This window comes from Myotis davidii, unplaced genomic scaffold (assembly GCF_000327345.1).
Source record: "Myotis davidii unplaced genomic scaffold, ASM32734v1 scaffold496, whole genome shotgun sequence".
In the NCBI taxonomy this organism is placed as follows: Eukaryota; Metazoa; Chordata; class Mammalia; order Chiroptera; family Vespertilionidae; genus Myotis; species Myotis davidii.
This window is the reverse complement of record NW_006289398.1, coordinates 1,627,567-1,645,037: the sequence shown is the minus strand read 5'-3', so window position 1 is coordinate 1,645,037 and position 17,471 is coordinate 1,627,567. Positions and strand designations below refer to the sequence as shown.

At 39.2% G+C, this 17,471-nt stretch overlaps 2 protein-coding genes across 5 annotated transcripts in view; one reads left to right on the top strand and one right to left on the bottom strand.

Moving 5' to 3' along the window:
• NIPBL (Nipped-B homolog (Drosophila)) overlaps positions 1 to 4,144 on the top strand; it is a 138,683-nt gene extending 134,539 nt beyond the window's left edge. For all 4 annotated transcript variants that reach the window (XM_006761751.2, XM_015562638.1, XM_006761747.2 and 1 more), the window contains 3 exons: positions 372 to 546; positions 2,434 to 2,622; positions 3,172 to 4,144. In XM_006761751.2, coding sequence (XP_006761814.1) covers positions 372 to 546; positions 2,434 to 2,622; positions 3,172 to 3,537 — 730 coding nt within the window. In that variant the 3' untranslated portion in view covers positions 3,538 to 4,144. The remainder of the gene's footprint in view (positions 1 to 371; positions 547 to 2,433; positions 2,623 to 3,171) is intronic.
• Positions 4,145 to 16,708: 12,564 nt separating this feature from the next.
• Positions 16,709 to 17,471, bottom strand: part of LOC102756115 (chromosome unknown open reading frame, human C5orf42) — a 91,005-nt gene continuing 90,242 nt past the window's right edge. Inside the window, 1 exon segment of the mRNA XM_015562602.1 lies at positions 16,709 to 17,142. Coding sequence (XP_015418088.1) covers positions 16,969 to 17,142 — 174 coding nt within the window. The 3' untranslated portion in view covers positions 16,709 to 16,968.

Genomic DNA, 17,471 nt, shown 5'->3' with positions numbered 1-17,471 from the left:
GTAGGTAGGGAATAAATAGTGGGGGTGGGGTGCAAAAAGGTAGAAGGAGATAAACCAGTGGATGGTATTGAGTAATTATATTAAAACTCTTGTATAATCGCAGTCATGGTATTAAGAAATAGACATGAGATACTGCTGTCATTTAAATGATGCCTCTATTCAAGACAAATACTGAGAGAAATAAGAGAATATTATTCTTTTTAATCTTTGCCTTTATGTATTTACCTCCCTTTTTAAAATTGTATTTACTTTGTTCACTGGTTAAAATCTGTACGAGAAAAAGTTTATTAGTGAATAAACTTTAACTAGAAGCAATTTAAATGCAAATGCCTGAAAATGTTTTAGTTAATGGCTTGATTTTTCCCAAACAGTAAAATTCAGAAATATTCTCCATCTGAATCTGCAAAAGTGTATGATAAAGCGATAAACCGAAAAACAGGAGTTCATTTTCATCCCAAACAAACACTGGACTTCCTGCGCAGTGATATGGCTAATTCCAAAATCACTGAAGATGTGAAGAGGAGTATAGTAAAACAGTATCTAGATGTGAGTAGTAAAACCAAAATGTATTTTCTTCCAATGATGGCTTTTATTTATTTATTTTTTGTTGCTAATCCTCACGCAAGGATATTTTTCCATTGACTTTTAGAGAGAGTGGAAGGGAGAGGGAAAAACAGGGAGAGAGAAACATCGATTAGTTGCCTCCCACACATTCCCTGACCAGGTCTGGGGATTGAGCCTGTAACTAAGGTACATCCCTTGACTGGAATCAAACCTGGGACCCTTCAGTCTGAGAGCCGGTGCCCTATCCACTGAACCAAACTGGATAGGGCATTATTATCATTATTATTATTTTTTAGAAAGAGGAAGGGAGAGACGAAAAGAAAAAGAGAAACATGGATTTGTTGTTTTACTTATTTATGCATTCATTTGTTGATTCTTGTATATGCCCTGACCGGGGATTGAACGCACAACCTTGGTGTATCGGGACAACATGCCAACTAACTGAGCTATCTGACCAAGGCAATAATGGCTTTTTTTTTAGTAAGTTTTGGGAGTTAGCTATGCTTTACATTGAAAGTAAGCTTCATGAACTGTCAAGATTATTTTTCTGTCTGGTTTTAAGGAGTTTCTATAAGCTTGCTTTCCCATTTCACACACTGTATCCTAATTACTTTTTCTTAGAAAATGCCAGCTTACCACTAATTTTATTTTGGTGAAAATGAAAGTTTTTAGGAAAAAGCCATGCGCATTTAATGTATATTTTTTTAATTCAATGGATTATTATATGGTGTAAATTTCATAAAAAGAAAAATCATGAAAAGTCATCCTCCTACTCTCTTTAGCCATTCTGTTCCTCTTTATTCTGGCAGCCAGTATCACTACTGTTTCATGTGTTCTTACAGAAAGATATAGATATAGATATATACACACACACACACACACACGTTTGTGTATCTTTTATTTATACTCACTTAACAAGTATGTAAGTATGTGTGTGTTCAATGTGCTTTTAAATTGTCTTTAAGAATAGAAAAATTTATAGAGACTGAAAATATAGAACGGAGTTTACCAGGGCTGAGAGTAGGGAGTTATTGAATGGATACAGTATGCGTTTCTGTTGCTGATAAAGTTTTGGAAATAATGGTGGTAATAGTTGCACAACAATATAATATAGTTATGCCAATGAATTGATTAAAACTGTAAATTTTATGTTCTGTATATTTCACTATAATAAAAATGTTTTAATGTTTTAAAAATGTTTTTAGAGACTATTTTTAAAAATAAAGGTTTTGCTTTAATCTACTTAAAGCAGGTAGCTAAACATAACTAATAATGAAATTTTTTGACCAAGCATGAAACCTACACAACAGTTTTCATATTATTTATTCATAGACTGTAATTCGTATACTCTAAAGTAGAAAATTATTTTAGTTTTCATTTAATATTCATCCTTTGCTTCCTCTAGTATCCTCTTGACTTGGCAGAGCACAAAGGGGGGCAGAAAATTTTAAAATGTCTATCATTATTAATTAATCAGCTGGTTGCTTGATGATTTGGACGAGCATCAGCCACCTCTGACTTGTCCAAATATGGCCCTCTGCCTGTTTTTGTAAATAAAGTTTTATTGAAACAGCCATGCCCATTCATTTATGTATTGTCTATAGGTACTTTCACACTACGATGGCTGAGTTGTGTAGTTGTGAAAGAGACTATATGGCCTGCAAAGATGGAAATATTTACTCTCTGGCTCTTTACAGAAAATGCTTGCCAGCCCCAGACTTGGGCAATAGCTAAAATATATTTCCCCAGCACCAAACTCGGCTATAGGGCCCATTTAGGAAAAGAAAATTTTAAGAAAACATTTAGTGATTTGACAGTCTTGTTTGAAATATTTACTTAAAATTCAAAATTAATACCTTGTTTTTATAGTTCAAACTTCTCATGGAACATCTGGACCCTGACGAAGAGGAAGAAGAAGGGGAAGTGTCAGCTAGCACAAATGCTCGGAACAAAGCAATTACCTCGCTGCTTGGAGGAGGCAGCCCTAAAAATAATGCAGCAGCAGAGACAGAAGATGATGAAAGTGATGGGGAGGATAGAGGAGGAGGCACTTCAGGGGTGAGGCGGAGGAGGAGTCAACGTATTTCGCAGCGTATTACGTAAAATGATTTTTATGTGCTTATATATGTCAGTCTTTTAAATGTACACCAAGTAATGTAATACTTATGAGAGAAAACATTTTGTAGATAGGTTCTCTACTTACCATTTATACATCCTTTTGTAGAAAGTTTAAAGACAATAAAAAAAAACCAGAAATGAGATTTATTCAGCATAAAGGATTATTAATTTTTATTTGGATTGTATTAATGTGTGTTATCCTTTTTTATTGTTGCTAAGTTTTATGTAGCTTTATGGTTCATATGTATATATAATTTTATATATCAATAAGAGTAAAGACACGGGTACAAATTAAGAGTTTTATGGTTTTACAAGTATATGTTAACCCCTTGGCGCTGGCGGTCACGGTGCGTCTCATTGCCGGCAATGGAAGTGTGCTGGGAAATCCCAACTCCCGGCGTCAAGGGATTAAAAGCAATAAAAACAATAATTTTACTAAAATTATTTTGTATAACACTTGGTCTTTTTTCCCCCCTCCCAATGTTTTAGTCATTGAGAAGGTCAAAACGAAATTCAGACTCTACGGAGTTGGCAGCACAGATGAATGAAAGTGTTGACGTCATGGATGTCATCGCTATTTGCTGTCCAAAGTACAAAGATCGACCACAAATTGCAAGAGTAGTACAGAAAACCAGCAGTGGCTTCAGTGTTCAGTGGATGGCAGGCTCCTACAGCGGCTCCTGGACTGAGGCTAAGCGCCGCGATGGCCGCAAACTGGTGCCTTGGGTAGACACTATTAAAGAGTCAGACATTATTTACAAAAAAATTGCTCTAACGAGTGCTAATAAGCTGACTAATAAAGTTGTTCAGACTTTACGATCCCTGTATGCCGCCAAGGATGGGACTTCCAGCTAATGAATTTGTACATGCAGCCAAATTTACAGGAATTTTTTTAAAAGGCAGAAAAACTTGAAATATCAACATTCTGGCAAAAATAAAAATCAATTTTATGAAGAGTAAGAATGGAACCTGGGATGCAGGAACAAAAGAAGGAAATGTTGGGCAAACATTTTTGTGGGAGCTCCCTTCGCTGTTGTGCAGCAGAAACAGATTCTCAGTTCATTTTTACTCCCACTGTATTATAGTTTAACAAAAATTGTTTATATCTTGGAAAAACTTTCTGTTTAAAAAATAAACAAGTGAATGTTGGAAATTAGTCTGTTAATGTTCTTAATAAAGTGTTCTTGGAGTTTAACCTAGCAGCGGATGGCTTTCTTTAGCTTAGCCCAGTTTCCAGGGAAGCGTTGTTTTTTCCAGGCTGTAAAATGGCAGAATCTCCTGGATATATAATTTATTCTGTTGAAAAAAAAGCATGCAGTATCTATGACCTATCTGCAGAAGGAGTTTTTGTAAATGTAGATTTTGATGTATTAGGTCACCCTGAAAACAATACAAGAAAAGGGATCCCCAGGCAATCTGGTGGAGCGAATACTGCAATAAATTTTTTTACTTCTCTTTGTTACTTGTCTGTTTCCATTTGAATTTCTTATTGTAAAGATCTGTTTAAATCCATTTATATTATTTTGCAGTCTTTTATGTAAAATTTATTATATCACTGGTTTTCAAAGCGAAACATAAAATATTGTTTATATAGTTTGTATAGGCTGACTTCTGAATGATTGGTATCTATTATTTTCATTCCCATAAGAGGGTGTAAACAATTAACTCCAGGGTTTTATTGTATCCTGCAATATTTAGTATTAACTATATATGATTTAGCACTGTGCCAAACACATTTTCAAGAGTACATTTTGATATAAAAAGAAACTATAGTTTATTCTTTGTATGCTTCAATTTCTTTCTAGTGATTTCATGGTGGTAATGTTTGTTTTTTTAAACTGAACTCTGGGACAAAACTAGGTTGGGCTTTTCACACATGGAATTTGTTTATCAGCAAAATATTTGAAGTGGCTTATGAAGATAATAAGATTTATCAGAGAGTAAAATACCAGTTAAAAAATATATAAGAACATAAAGTCCAGCATACAGAATACTGAAAAATAAAGATGTGGGTAAAAAGGCCAATCTTGAATGCCACGAACCTAACATGTAACCATGCCTGCTGTCATTTACTTATGAAAATTCTGCTGGTTAAATATTTTATCCCTATTTTGTAGATAAGGAAACTGAGGCTCAGAAGGATTCAATAATTTGCTTGTATGTGTTATAATAGAGATTTAAATGTGGGGGTGGAGTAATCACATTCACTACTCCAAGCGAATTGAATATCAAGTGCAAAGGCGATGATCCTTGTTGAAAGGAAACCAGGATCTTCAAAATATATCTACTTGGGGATATATTTCAAGTGAGCATCAGGAACTAGGCACACAGTAGTAGTGAGGCTGTGTCATAGATGATGGTCACAGATGAATTGCTTAAGAATTTTCCATATATTCTAAGCTACAGTATTTTAGCTATTAATATAAGCCAAATGTTGATATAACTCACAAGCCTTAACATCTAAATATACACACCAAAGTTTTCAGAAAGCAGATTTCTCAAATATAAGTTTTGGGATCTTAACACAAAATTAAGTTAGGGCTTTTGCTGTCAGATATACAAAATTGAACTTTCCAAGTATATTTGAGATTTACAAAGTTCAATCTTACTCTATAGTTTGTTGATGTAGTAAGCCATATCTTTATGGATTGATATTGAAAAGAGAATGTTATATTTTATATAAAATTTTTCAAGTACCTTTTTATTAATATGAAAGTTTAGTGTGTTTTTATTTATTATTTTGACAAATAAATGGGTAATTAAGAAAATTTATACCAAAATACAAATGTAGAAACAGAATTTAGTGACCTCTAGGGGAAGAAATTATGACATTTTGGAGACCAGTAATATATAGTTTACTCTGTTCAAATGTTGAGTGTTTCCATTGTTAGCAGGTAACGGAAGCACACAGACAGTTTTTGATGACTATAGTCTATCATGAACACAGGTAAGTCAAAATGTTTTGTGCAATGTAGATTTTACACAGAGCAAGCGTATTCATCCTATGCTCATTTAGGAAGTAAACTTAGCTAGTTCCACACACACCATTGTTAGTTGCACAAAGAACTCATTCTGGTTACAATTCCGATGTCCAAGTGGCCTGCATCTTCAGAAATATTGATATAAACTGGAAAGAACATTAGTTTTGCAAATATAAAACCCATCAGGCCATCCATTTGAAATAATGTAATTTGAAACACTTAATTTTCACTCTACAAAAATCCTACTTATTTGAACTTTTCACTCTTTGCCTTGCTCATTTTAAAACTAAAGTTTGTTTAATCCCTTAGCTAATTTTTGTCATGGAAAGCATGTTATTACACACATTTACATTATTTTTATTTGTTTGAAGATTTTTCTAAATGCACTTCTTCTCCTATTGGCCCTATCTGAGAAACAGTTAAATGTAAATTTGGTATGATAGAAAGATCACTGACCAAATTCGAGTTTGCATAGTTTATTGACCAAGTGGTCGTAAAATCCCATGTGTTTTGCATACCACCCTCCCTTCCTTTGTAAGACTCTATTGTGTATGATTTCATTGCTCAAATTACACACAGTATAAACACAATGTTTTTCCTATTTAGAATTTTGTGAACTATTTTGGCTTTTTGTTATGGAACCACCACATATCCGTCACTGAGTTTCAATCATTCTGAACTTCTGACCAAGCTTATTTGAGCTGTGCCCCATACACTCCTCCCTCATGTTTCTCTGAAACAAACCCCATATTATTTCATCTATAAATTCATCTTTAAATATTAATGCTTGACATAAAAAAAACTAAGTGTTCAAATGTTCAATTTTCTCAAAAGGCCTTTTTTTAAATTTTTTTTAAGTCTTAATCCATAGGTTTCTTCATTGCCTTTTATTCTTTGCATATTTTTCATGAAGAAACTAAATTGTTTTGTCCCTGGATTCTTAAGAAAATGGTTGATTTTAAATAGAGGAACAGCAGATGTTTTTTGGTTTGTAATCCTTTTTCTTACATTAATTTATTGTGGGTTTGAGAGACGTCTTTCTTCTGAACTTCATGCATTGTGCTTGAGTCTACATAACTAGGACAGGTACCATTTATGGACTTGATGAAGTGAGGTAGGTTCAGTTTTCAGAAAGATGGTGATAATCCTTTGAATTTTAGTTTGCAAATGCTATGCAGGCAATTAAAGATGAACTAAAATAAGGAAATAAGTTTAATAACATGTTACCCTGTGATTCAAGATCTGTTAGAAATATATGTTAATTGCTTGAAATAAGTGGATTACAGGTTGTGATTATTTTATAGTTTATAGGCATTACAAGTTTTTTGTAAAATGGGATTTTGCATTTGTTTGTATTTGTGACTTCTTTTATTGTTTAAGTATTACTTTGTCATATAGTCTTAGTGTCTTCACCCTTGACAATAGCCTTTCTTCTGCTAAGTCATGGCAGTATAAGTTTGTTTTGATAGTAACTTGTTTATAATTAAGGGCTTACCTGTATTAGATTTAGATCCTGAAACAAAGAACAGACAAAGTAATTATAATATGTTTGTCATAAAGCTAAATCAATAGGGGCTCTCCATATTTCATAGTTTCAAAAAATACAAGTTGGGGCAAAAGTAGGTTTACAGTTTTTGTATGGAAAACAATACAATAAGTAACAATACAAGAATAAACTGTTCTGCATACTCACAACTATAAACCTACTTTTGCCCACTCTATTTATAGAAACATGAGGTTGCTGAGGTCACTTAACGAAAAGTTCTTAACCACCAAATTTCACGGACCTCCTTGAGAATCTAATGAAATCTCTCCTTAAAAATCTGGCCCTCACTGGTTTGGCTCAGTATATAGAGCATCGGCCTGTGGACTGAAGGGTCCCAGGTTCTATTCTGGTCAAGGGTACATGCCTGTGTTGTGGGCTCGATCCCCATTGGGGAGCGTGCAGGAGAAAGCCTATGGAAGATTCTCTCCATTGATGTTTCTATCTCTCTCTGTCCTCTCCCCCTTCCTCTCTAAAAAAAGGAAAAAAAGCTGAACAAACCCTTACACAAAACTACGTACAATTCTAAGGGATTCATGGTCACTGACACCCCAGTTCCATGTATAACTTGACTTGGAAATCCATGGGCTACAGGTTAAGTGAAGCTTCTAACCCAAACCCTTTAAATATATATATTTTTTTCTTTTTTTACAGTTTATATTATTTTGTATTAGTTTCAGGCATATAGCATAGTACCAAATGCTTTTTAAGAAGGCAAAATTGAAGCTCCAAGAGGTGAATTGATATCTATATACTACACACCTACTAGTACTTATCACCAGAGCCAGGAGCACCCTCGCGATCTTACCTCCCAGATCAGATGCTCTTACTAGGAAGCTTTCATCTGGCAAGTCCTTAGTCACCTGTGAAGATCTGAATGTAATGACTAAATGCTGTAGTTCTTTTATACCTTTTCAGAAGATCCACTTTTATATTCTCAGATTTTGAGATGCCTACTATCCTGTTTGATAAATGGAGAGGTAAAATGCAATATTTTATGTGTTTTATGTTTTAGCTACTATTTGGCTTGATGTAGAAAGACTAAAATGGGGGTTGGTGAAAAGGATATTAACTTTGAAGTCAGAAGACATAGTCTGAAGCCATGTGTTTTTTAAATAAGTGTAATATAAAGTTTGGTAAATAAAATCACTTAGCATGTTCTGCGGGAGCTTATTTTTAAAAGTTTGTAATTATCTTTTGTGCATATTTGGATCATCCGAGCGTTTGGTTATGTGGGGAGTTGGGGGATGGAATTCTGAATGAGCAGACCGTATAGGGGAACCGGGTGTGGGTGGTGCAGTATTAAAAAGTGAACCTATAGAAAGTAAGGAGAGAAGCATACAATTTTGAGAACTTAAATTTTAATGTGTAGACAGGAGAAGGACTTTATGCAAAGGATTAATGAGAGCTCATTCTGGCTGCTCCATAGAGGATTTGAGGGTATCGAGAAGAGGACACAAATGCAGTAGTCTCAGCGATAATGAGAGTCAGAACTAGCGTGATGACGGTAGGAGAGATGAAGAGACTGCAGATGTATTTAGGAAATAAAAATAGCAGGACTTGACAGATGATTGAAGTATGTAAAGGGAAACAAGCATCCGGATAGCTCTCAGGTTTCTCTATGTTGGATGACTAGGTCCTATTTTAAATATGTTGATAATGAGTACCTGCGGGCTGTTCTGGTGATGTCCAGACAGTGCGAATGTGCACAAGCATGACACTTGGAGAGTGCCGAGGCTGCATTTGGCTCATCAGCATGTTAGCTATAGAGTAAGCACAAAGCCAAAGGGGGGCCTTGCAGACTACCAATGTTTAAGGCGCAGTGGGAGGAAAACAAGTTTGTGGGGGAGATAGGATATATGATGACAGGAGTATAGGAAGAATCTACAGAATTAGAGAGTTTCAAGAGGGAGAGAGAGAGCAACATGTGAAATGCAACAGTGAGATGAAGACTGAAAAATGCTTGATCCTGCCATTTAGAATGCAAATGGGAACTTTTAGGAAAAGGAGTTACAGTGAGGATGAGAAGAAAGCCAGATTGTGGTTGAGTTGAGAATGAATGAGAATTGGGGAGAGTGGTCGGCCAGGAAGAGAGACAACAGAGATTGAAATGCTGGATATTAAAGTCAGAGAGAAAAGCAAATGGTAAAGGGCCTAAAAAGCCACTCAAGAGTCAGGAAGGGCTTTGAATAGGATATAATAGGCTCAGGGGTATAGTTCAGAAAGATCATTCACTATCTACAATGTAGAGAATTGTGATGATGCCAAACTGCATGATTGTATTATTTTTCTCCATAGGGCTCAGCTGCACAACCAAAACCGTAATGTGTCAGTGAGCCAGCGTTGGGAGTTTGCTGGGGATATCGTTGAAGAGCTGGATTAAGAAAAACTGGAAGGATCAAGGTTCAGAGTCTCCATGACGTAGAAGCCAAGTAAATGCGAGGAGCAGGAGTGGGCCAGTAGGATGATGAAGTCAGAAAGGAATGTGTGGTTTGTCTGATGTTCTGGACACAGTGCAGAGCGTGACCAGAGGAAGGAATCAGTGAAGTGAAGAGGTTGAGTTTGGCATTGGAGAGATGGCACAATCACAGGCTACCATCGGCATCCCTTTCCTGGACTTAAAACATTGGATTCTGTCTTTTCTCTCATACTAACAGGGTGTCTTGTAGAGCAGTTGGTATTGATAGTGTTTCCATTATTTTTTTTTTTTTTTTTTAGTTTTTACAAATTTAATCATTTGACAAGTAATGGCTGGGTGCCTACTGTGAGCAGTGAACTGGGCTGGACCCTTGGCCATAAAGCTGTGTTCTAGTGGGAGAGTTGGGAAATGAACGACAAAGTACACGATTATCTGACTGTATTTAATTACAGTTGAAATGAGTGCTCGAAAATGAACGTAACATCATGAGAGTATGTAGCACTGAAGTAGTGTGGAGGGCTGGGGCCGGGCAGGAGGTCTGCCTCCTCCCAGTGAAACTCCTCAGATAAAGCCTGCCATGTAGCAGATGTGATAGCTACCAAAGAATATAAGTTGAGTTCCTGAGAAATGAGAAATAACTTGTCAATTGCTCTCAGCAGTGTGTCCCGTAGGGATATGATGGTTGAGTTCTGAAGTCTGAGGAAAAAATAGATGACGTGTGCAGGAAGAATGGGGAAATGATGACACCGCATATGCAGAGGCATTGAGGTGAAGAGCATCTCGCCTTTAAGTGTGTCACATCCTATGAGTGGCAGAAAACCAAGAGTAAAGTGAGGAAGCTTATGAAACCAATGGGCCAGATCACACTTTTGTGGGCCATGTTAAGAATGTCCTGCGAGCAGTGAAGAGCCGTTAAAAAATTAAGATGGGTAGGAGTGGAATAGGGATTTGCATTTGGGGAATCCTTTTAATAATTGGAGATATTCCTGAGCATGGTCAGTGCTTACAATTTATATACAGAAACTGATTTTCATCCATGTATGGAGGACATGAAATCTAGATCCTTCCCTATAAGTAGACGGGTCGGAAGCACACTCAGTTGGTGTTTCCTCTGTTTAGACACACTATGTGCAGCAGTCATACTGCAGTTTTGTTTTTTTGTTTTTGTTTTTTTTAATATATTTTATTGATTTTTTTACAGAAAGGAAGGGAGAGGGATAGAGAGTTAGAAACATCGATGAGAGAGAAACATCGATCAGCTGCCTCCTGCACATCTCCTACTGGGGATGTGCCCACAACCCAGGTACATGCCCTTGACCGGAATCAAACCCAGGCCCCCCCAGTCCGCAGGCCGACGCTCTATCCACTGAGCCAAACTGGTTTCGGCAATACTGCAGTTTTGAAGACTACGAGAGCATATCCAAGAGAGAGGCAGAGACTGCCTAGGACTCAGTCCTCTGCTGATTTCTCCGCCCTCCCTCATTCCTCAGTTCCTGGACGTAAAGTTCACTGAGACAAGAAGACTTCTTCAAGCTATGGCAGTAACTGGTACCTGACTTGCCTGCCTGCCAAAACCATGAAAGTGGACAAAAAAATAGGCCACTGCTTTTAGAGACTGGACAGCATGCAGCCTGAGGCCGTGGTCCCAAGACAAGGAAAGCTGAGCAGGTGAGACTCATGAATGCCTAGCTCTCTGCTTACAGGATCTCGTCCTCACTGCAGAATAACGAGCTAGAGCCACGCAGACCACAGTGGTCCCACCGAGCTGAGGAGAGTGACAGGCTGGAATCTGCAGAGTGGGGCAAAAAGGAAAGGAAGCTGTACAGAGAGGACCCCTGAATGCCTGGGCGGGGGGTGGGGGGGGTGAGGGGGGTGAGATTCCCTGTGAGTCCCGAGACAAGGGCTGAGTTGCTCGTATTTGGTGCAAGAATGCATGAAGCTTAGTGGAAGCGGAGATGATGGATTCTAAAGGTTGGACATGCTGGGACATGTGGGCAGGCCAGCCCAGCTGGAGGAGTCGAGAGATCTTGCCTCATGAACACTCCAGGCATCTGGTTCTAGCACCAGAGGGGATTATCTTAGAAAGACCTTGCCTGAGAGTAAGGATATGAAAAACACCCTTCAAAAATGAGGGTGAAATAAAGATGCAGTTTGGTCAAAGAAACCTGAGAATTGATTGCCAAATCTGTACTATAAGAAATAATATTTTAATCCTAGATAGAAATTTGGGTCTACAAGAAAAAAGGAAAAAGTACTAGGAATGGTAATATCCTTAAAAGACAAACAGAATGTTTAAATCAGGAGTGGGCAGGTAAAAGGAATTGTAATTTTATAAAACAGGTTTGTGAAGTGATGAGAGTGAACTGTTATAGCAGTGTAAGGTGGAGGAATATTCTAGTCTTAGAGATTAAGGGTTCATATTGTTAGCCCTAAAGCAGCAGTTCTCAAACTTTTTGTTCTTTTTATACACAAAAAACTATTTATGTGGATTTATCTGTTAATATTTATCATGTTAGAAATTAAAACTGAGAAAAAAGTATAAATATTTTAAATTACAGTGACTCTTAAAACTGTTGTTTAAATATGTTTTTATTGATTTTAGAAAGGGAGAGGCAGAGAGAGAAACTTCGATCACTGCTTCCTGCACGCCCCCTAATTGAGGATCCAGCCTGCAACCAGGGCATGTGCCCTGACCAGGAATCAAACCTTTTCTTGCTTGGGACAACGCTCAACCAACTGAGCTACACCAGCCAGTGAGAGTGACTCCTTTTTACGTTAACATATAACACATATTCATAAAAATACCTACTTTCCAAAAAGTTTAGTGAAGAGAGGAGCATTGTTTTCTAATTTTATAAATCTCTTTAATATTTGAGAAGACAGCTTAATTCTCATACCAGCTTCTGCATTCAACCTGTTGCATATGTTGTTTTGGTCAAAATATATGAAAAATCTGGCATTATACAGTTATGTAGTTGGAAAAGGAGGAATCTTTAATAGCCTTTACAGATAATAACATTCTTTGATACTATACAAAAAATTGACAAGTGGGAGAAAAGTTTCTAGTTTCTTCTCAAAAAAATTATCTCTAAAATTATGACATTGTTTTGCTGCAGTACCAAAAACTACCCAAAGCTCTGGCACCATTTTTTAAAAATATATTTTATTGATTTTTTTACAGAGAGGAAGGGAGAGAGATAGTTAGAAACATCGATGAGAGAGAAACATCAATCAGCTACCTCCTGCACACCCCCCACTGGGGACGTGCCCGCAACCAAGGTACATGCCCTTGACCGGAATCGAACCTGGGACACTGCAGGCCGACACTTTATCCACTGAGCCAAACCAGTCAGGGCAGCTCTGGCACCATTTTATTAAACAATTTATTTATTACAGTTAGCATACAATAATATATTAGTTTTAGGTATACAGCATAGTGGTTAGACATTTATATCATTTAATACTGAAGTTGATACCCTGATAAGTCCAGTACCCACTTAATGCCATATATTATTGCAATATTATTAACTATACTAGAGTCCTGTTGCATGAAGAGATTCGTGCAATAGGCCTTCCCTTCCCCTGGCTGCTGGCACCAGTTTTCCTCCGGCACCTGGGATCCAGGCCTTCACTCCGGCCAGAGCCTTCAGTCTTCACTGCTCCCGCCAGGGCCTTCAGTCTTCGCTCCGCCGCTTCATGCCTACATATGCAAATTAACCGCCATCTTTGTTGGGTTAATTTACATACTCTCCTGATTGGCTGGTGAGCATAGCAGAGGGATGGTCAATTTACATGTTTGTCTATTATTAGGTAAGATTCCCTATGCTGTACTTTACATTCTTATAACTTCTTTATAACTGTCAATCTGTACTGTTATTCCCTTCACCTTTTTCATTCAGTCCCCCAACCTCCCTCCCATCTGGCAAGCATTAGTTTCTTTTCTATACCTGTGACTTTGTTTTGTCTTTTAGATTCCACATATTAGTGAAATCATATGATATTTATCTTTTTCTGACTGGTTTATTTCACAGCATAATACCCCCCAGGCCCATCCATGTTGTCACAAATGGTAAGATTTCATTCTTTTCATTCCATTGTATATATGTACCATATTTTCTTTTTTTCTTTTAACATGTTTTTATTGATATCAGAGAGAAGAAGGGAGCCCACAACCCGGACATGTGCCCTGACTGGGAATTGAACCAGCAACCTCGTTCCTGCCTGGTGCATGGGATGGTGCTCAACCAACTGAGCCACACTAGCTGGGCAAGTACCACATCTTCTTTATCCAATTGTCTATTGATGACCACTTATGCTTCCATATCTTGGCTATTGTAAATAGGCTGCACATATCTTTTTGAATTAGTGTTTTGGATTTCTTTGAATAGAAATACTCAGGAGTGGGATTGCAGGGTCATATGATAATTCTATTTTTAATTTTTTTCAGGAACCTCCATACTGTTTGCCAAGTTGCAATCCCACCAACAGTTCACGAGGGTTCCCTTTTCTTTCTCCACATCCTCCACAACACTTACTTGTTGCTTTATTGACAATAACCATTCTGACAGGTGTGACATCTCATTGTGGATTTAATTTGCATTTGTATTAGCCATCTGTTGTCCTCTTTGGAGAAGTGTCTATTCAGGTCCTCTGCCCATTTTTTAACTGGATTTTGGGGGGTTGGTGTTGAATTGTATGAGTTCTTTATAAATTTTGGATATTTAACTTCTTATCAGGTATATCACTGGTGACTATGTTCTCCAGTTAAGTAGGTTGTATTTCTGTTTTATGGTTTCCTTTGCTGAGAGCGATGTCAGAGTTTTATGGTTTCAGGTCTTACTAGTTTTTAATTGGTCTATTTCATTCTTATAATCAGTCAGTTTAGTCCCCTATGTCCCTGACACGATGCTGCCGCCTCTGCACAGGAGCCTACAGCAAGTGAGTCTGTATGTAGGCCCTTTAAGACCTGCAGTGCCTGGGTCTCCAGTAGCCCTCCATCTCACTCGGACACAAGCCCCCTGGTTTTCACAGCCAGTTGTTATGGGGACTCCCCTTCCTGTTATGAGAACCAAGGGCTGGGCAGAGCAGTGTGGGACTGGGAGACACTTGCTCCTCTGGGGGTGCATCTAATAGATTGTTTGTCTCCATTTTGTTTCTTTTTCTTGAGGTTTTGTCCTGGCCTTTCATTTTGGAGCATGTTCCTTTGTCTCCTTTAGCGTGACTCCCTATTTATTCCTGTTTTAGGTAGACCTGCTATACCTCCGGGACTTGGCAGAGTGGCCTTATGTGGTACGTGTCTTGTGGGGCCCAGTGGCACAGTCTTTCTAATCACCCAAACTGTGCCCACCCCTCGCCCCCTGTGTAGGTTGTGTATACCATCCTGTTATGGTTGAGCCATGATTGCTGTTGACACATCAGTGGGTGGGATTGACCCTCAGGCTGACCGGCTATGAGGGCTGGCTATGACCACCTCGGATGAGAGGAAGTTGCTTTAGTGGGGCTGTAGTGCCAGCCAAGTCTGCCCTCTGGATATGTGGTTTGTGGAGCAGGTTGGGGAGGGGGTGCTCTGGTCTGGTCTGAAGCCTCTTTAGAGGGGCTACAGTGCAGATCAAGGTCAGCCTTCACTTGTGCCCATCTTAAGGTTGTCTGGTAGGTGCTACAGTGACCTGCAGTTGGTAGCTGCTTGTGGTAGGCTTGGTGCCTATTCAGTGAACCAAGGCTGGCTGCCACTAGTACCAGGCTTGGGACCGTTTGGTGGGCACCACAATGTGAGCTGAGGCTACCTGCCATCTGTGCCCACTTTGTGGCCACTTAATTGAGGCTGCATGCCCAGCCAAGACTGGCCACTGCTTATGCTGGGTGTGGGGCTACTTGGTGGAGCTTAAAATGTAAGTTGAAACTACTCACCACTTATGCCAGGCTTGGAGTATCTTGGCAAGAGGTACATGGCACACCAAGTTCAGATGGTGCTGGCATTAGTGTTAGCCAGGCTAATGGAGAGCTCAGATTGGGCACCTGGGCTGGCTAGGTGGGTGTGGTTTAACAAAGAAACAATAGTGCCTGCCACCACTTTCATCTCTTGCCCTGAAGCTAGTCAGTTTAGTCCCCTATGTCCCTGACACGATGCTGCCGCCTCTGCACAGGAGCCTACAGCAAGTGAGTCTGTATGTAGGCCCTTTAAGACCTGCAGTGCCTGGGTCTCCAGTAGCCCTCCATCTCACTCGGACACAAGCCCCCTGGTTTTCACAGCCAGTTGTTATGGGGACTCCCCTTCCTGTTATGAGAACCAAGGGCTGGGCAGAGCAGTGTGGGATTGGGAGACACTTGCTCCTCTGGGGGAGCCCTGCAGCCAAGATCTCTCTCCTCCCACCAGCCTCAAGGTGGCTGTTTTTTTAAAAAAACATATTTTATTAATTTTTTACAGAGAGGAAGGGAGGATAGAGAGTTAGAAACATCAATCAGCTGCCTCCTGCACACCCCCTTGTGGGGATGTGCCCGCAACCAAGGTACAAGCCCTTGACTGGAATCAAACCTGGGACCCTTCAGTCCGCAGGCCGCCGCTCTATCCACTGAGCCAAACCGGTTAGGGCGTGGCTGCTTCTTTATATCCTCAGTTATGGGACTCCTGTTCAGATATTTAGGTGGTTTTATAATTTAGGTTGCAATTTTGATATGGTGAGGACAGTGTTTACCTGACCTACTATCTTGACCAAAGTCCTCTGGCACCATGGTTTTTACAAAGTTAACAGGGTCCTCCTGGAGTCAGGAGTCATATTCCCTTTCTTTCCCACCCAAAGCATCCAACCCTGCTTCTGCCTCCAAGGCTGTCGGCTGCAGGCAGAGGCCAGACCTACAGGGACATTTCGTTTAGTTCAGGATTGGCGGAGGTGTTGGTTCCTTTCACGCCCGGGCCAGGCCCCGCCCAGCTGAATTGTAGGATATTTCCGAGTTAGAGGGGAGTTCATTTTGAGTGTCTCCAGTAAGATTGTGATTTTCTCCTCCTTTCTTTTCTCCTCCTACCTTTACCCATATAAATTTTTTCCCTCAAACTTGGGATGGTAAAGGAGCTTAAATATTGAGAACTCGGCTTGAAAGGTGAATTTTATTTTATCATTTAAAAAATTACATAAGTCAAATGCAAAAACATATAATACATCTATAATTAAAGATCCCTTTTCCATGAAGGCAAAATTATTGAGAAATGTTTATTTTCCTCCTTGAAATGACTTGTCCAGGTAAGATCTGGCTGCAGGTAGTTAATTCACGTCACTTTCTGCATTGCTTCCCTCCCTCCAGCCCACACCACTGCGCTGCTGGCCCTGGAGACAGAATGCGTGTAGGCCTTACAGATCCAGGGCCCAGTGGACGGACAGGCTCTTGTCTTCCACGTTGGCAACCATGTCTTCGATGGCATTCCAGTCGAGCTTACTGAGGATGCTGCCAGTGCTCTCAGACACACTGTCCATGCCACTCTCTCCAGTAGGGGACGCTGGCTCTTCTTCAGTTGGTGACAAGTCCTATCAAATTGAGAAAGATAGTAAGTGGTAGTCCTAGCCTGAGAAAAATACACAGAATGTGAACCATGTCTTCAGCTGCTCATCCACCAGATGGAGAGGGAAGTGTGGTGGGAGACAGGGCTGTGGCTGCCCAGGACAGAATGGGTGTTTATACCTCAGTAAATTATCTGTTCTTACATTCTGGTGATCTTTTAGTTAAAAAGAAAATACAAAGTCAAGGAAAATTCTAAAAGATAAATCACATTAGTTGCTTTGAATCACCATTTCAAACTGTCCTCACAATCCTTCTATATCTCTACATCCCACAGAAAAATACACTCCCTTCCCCC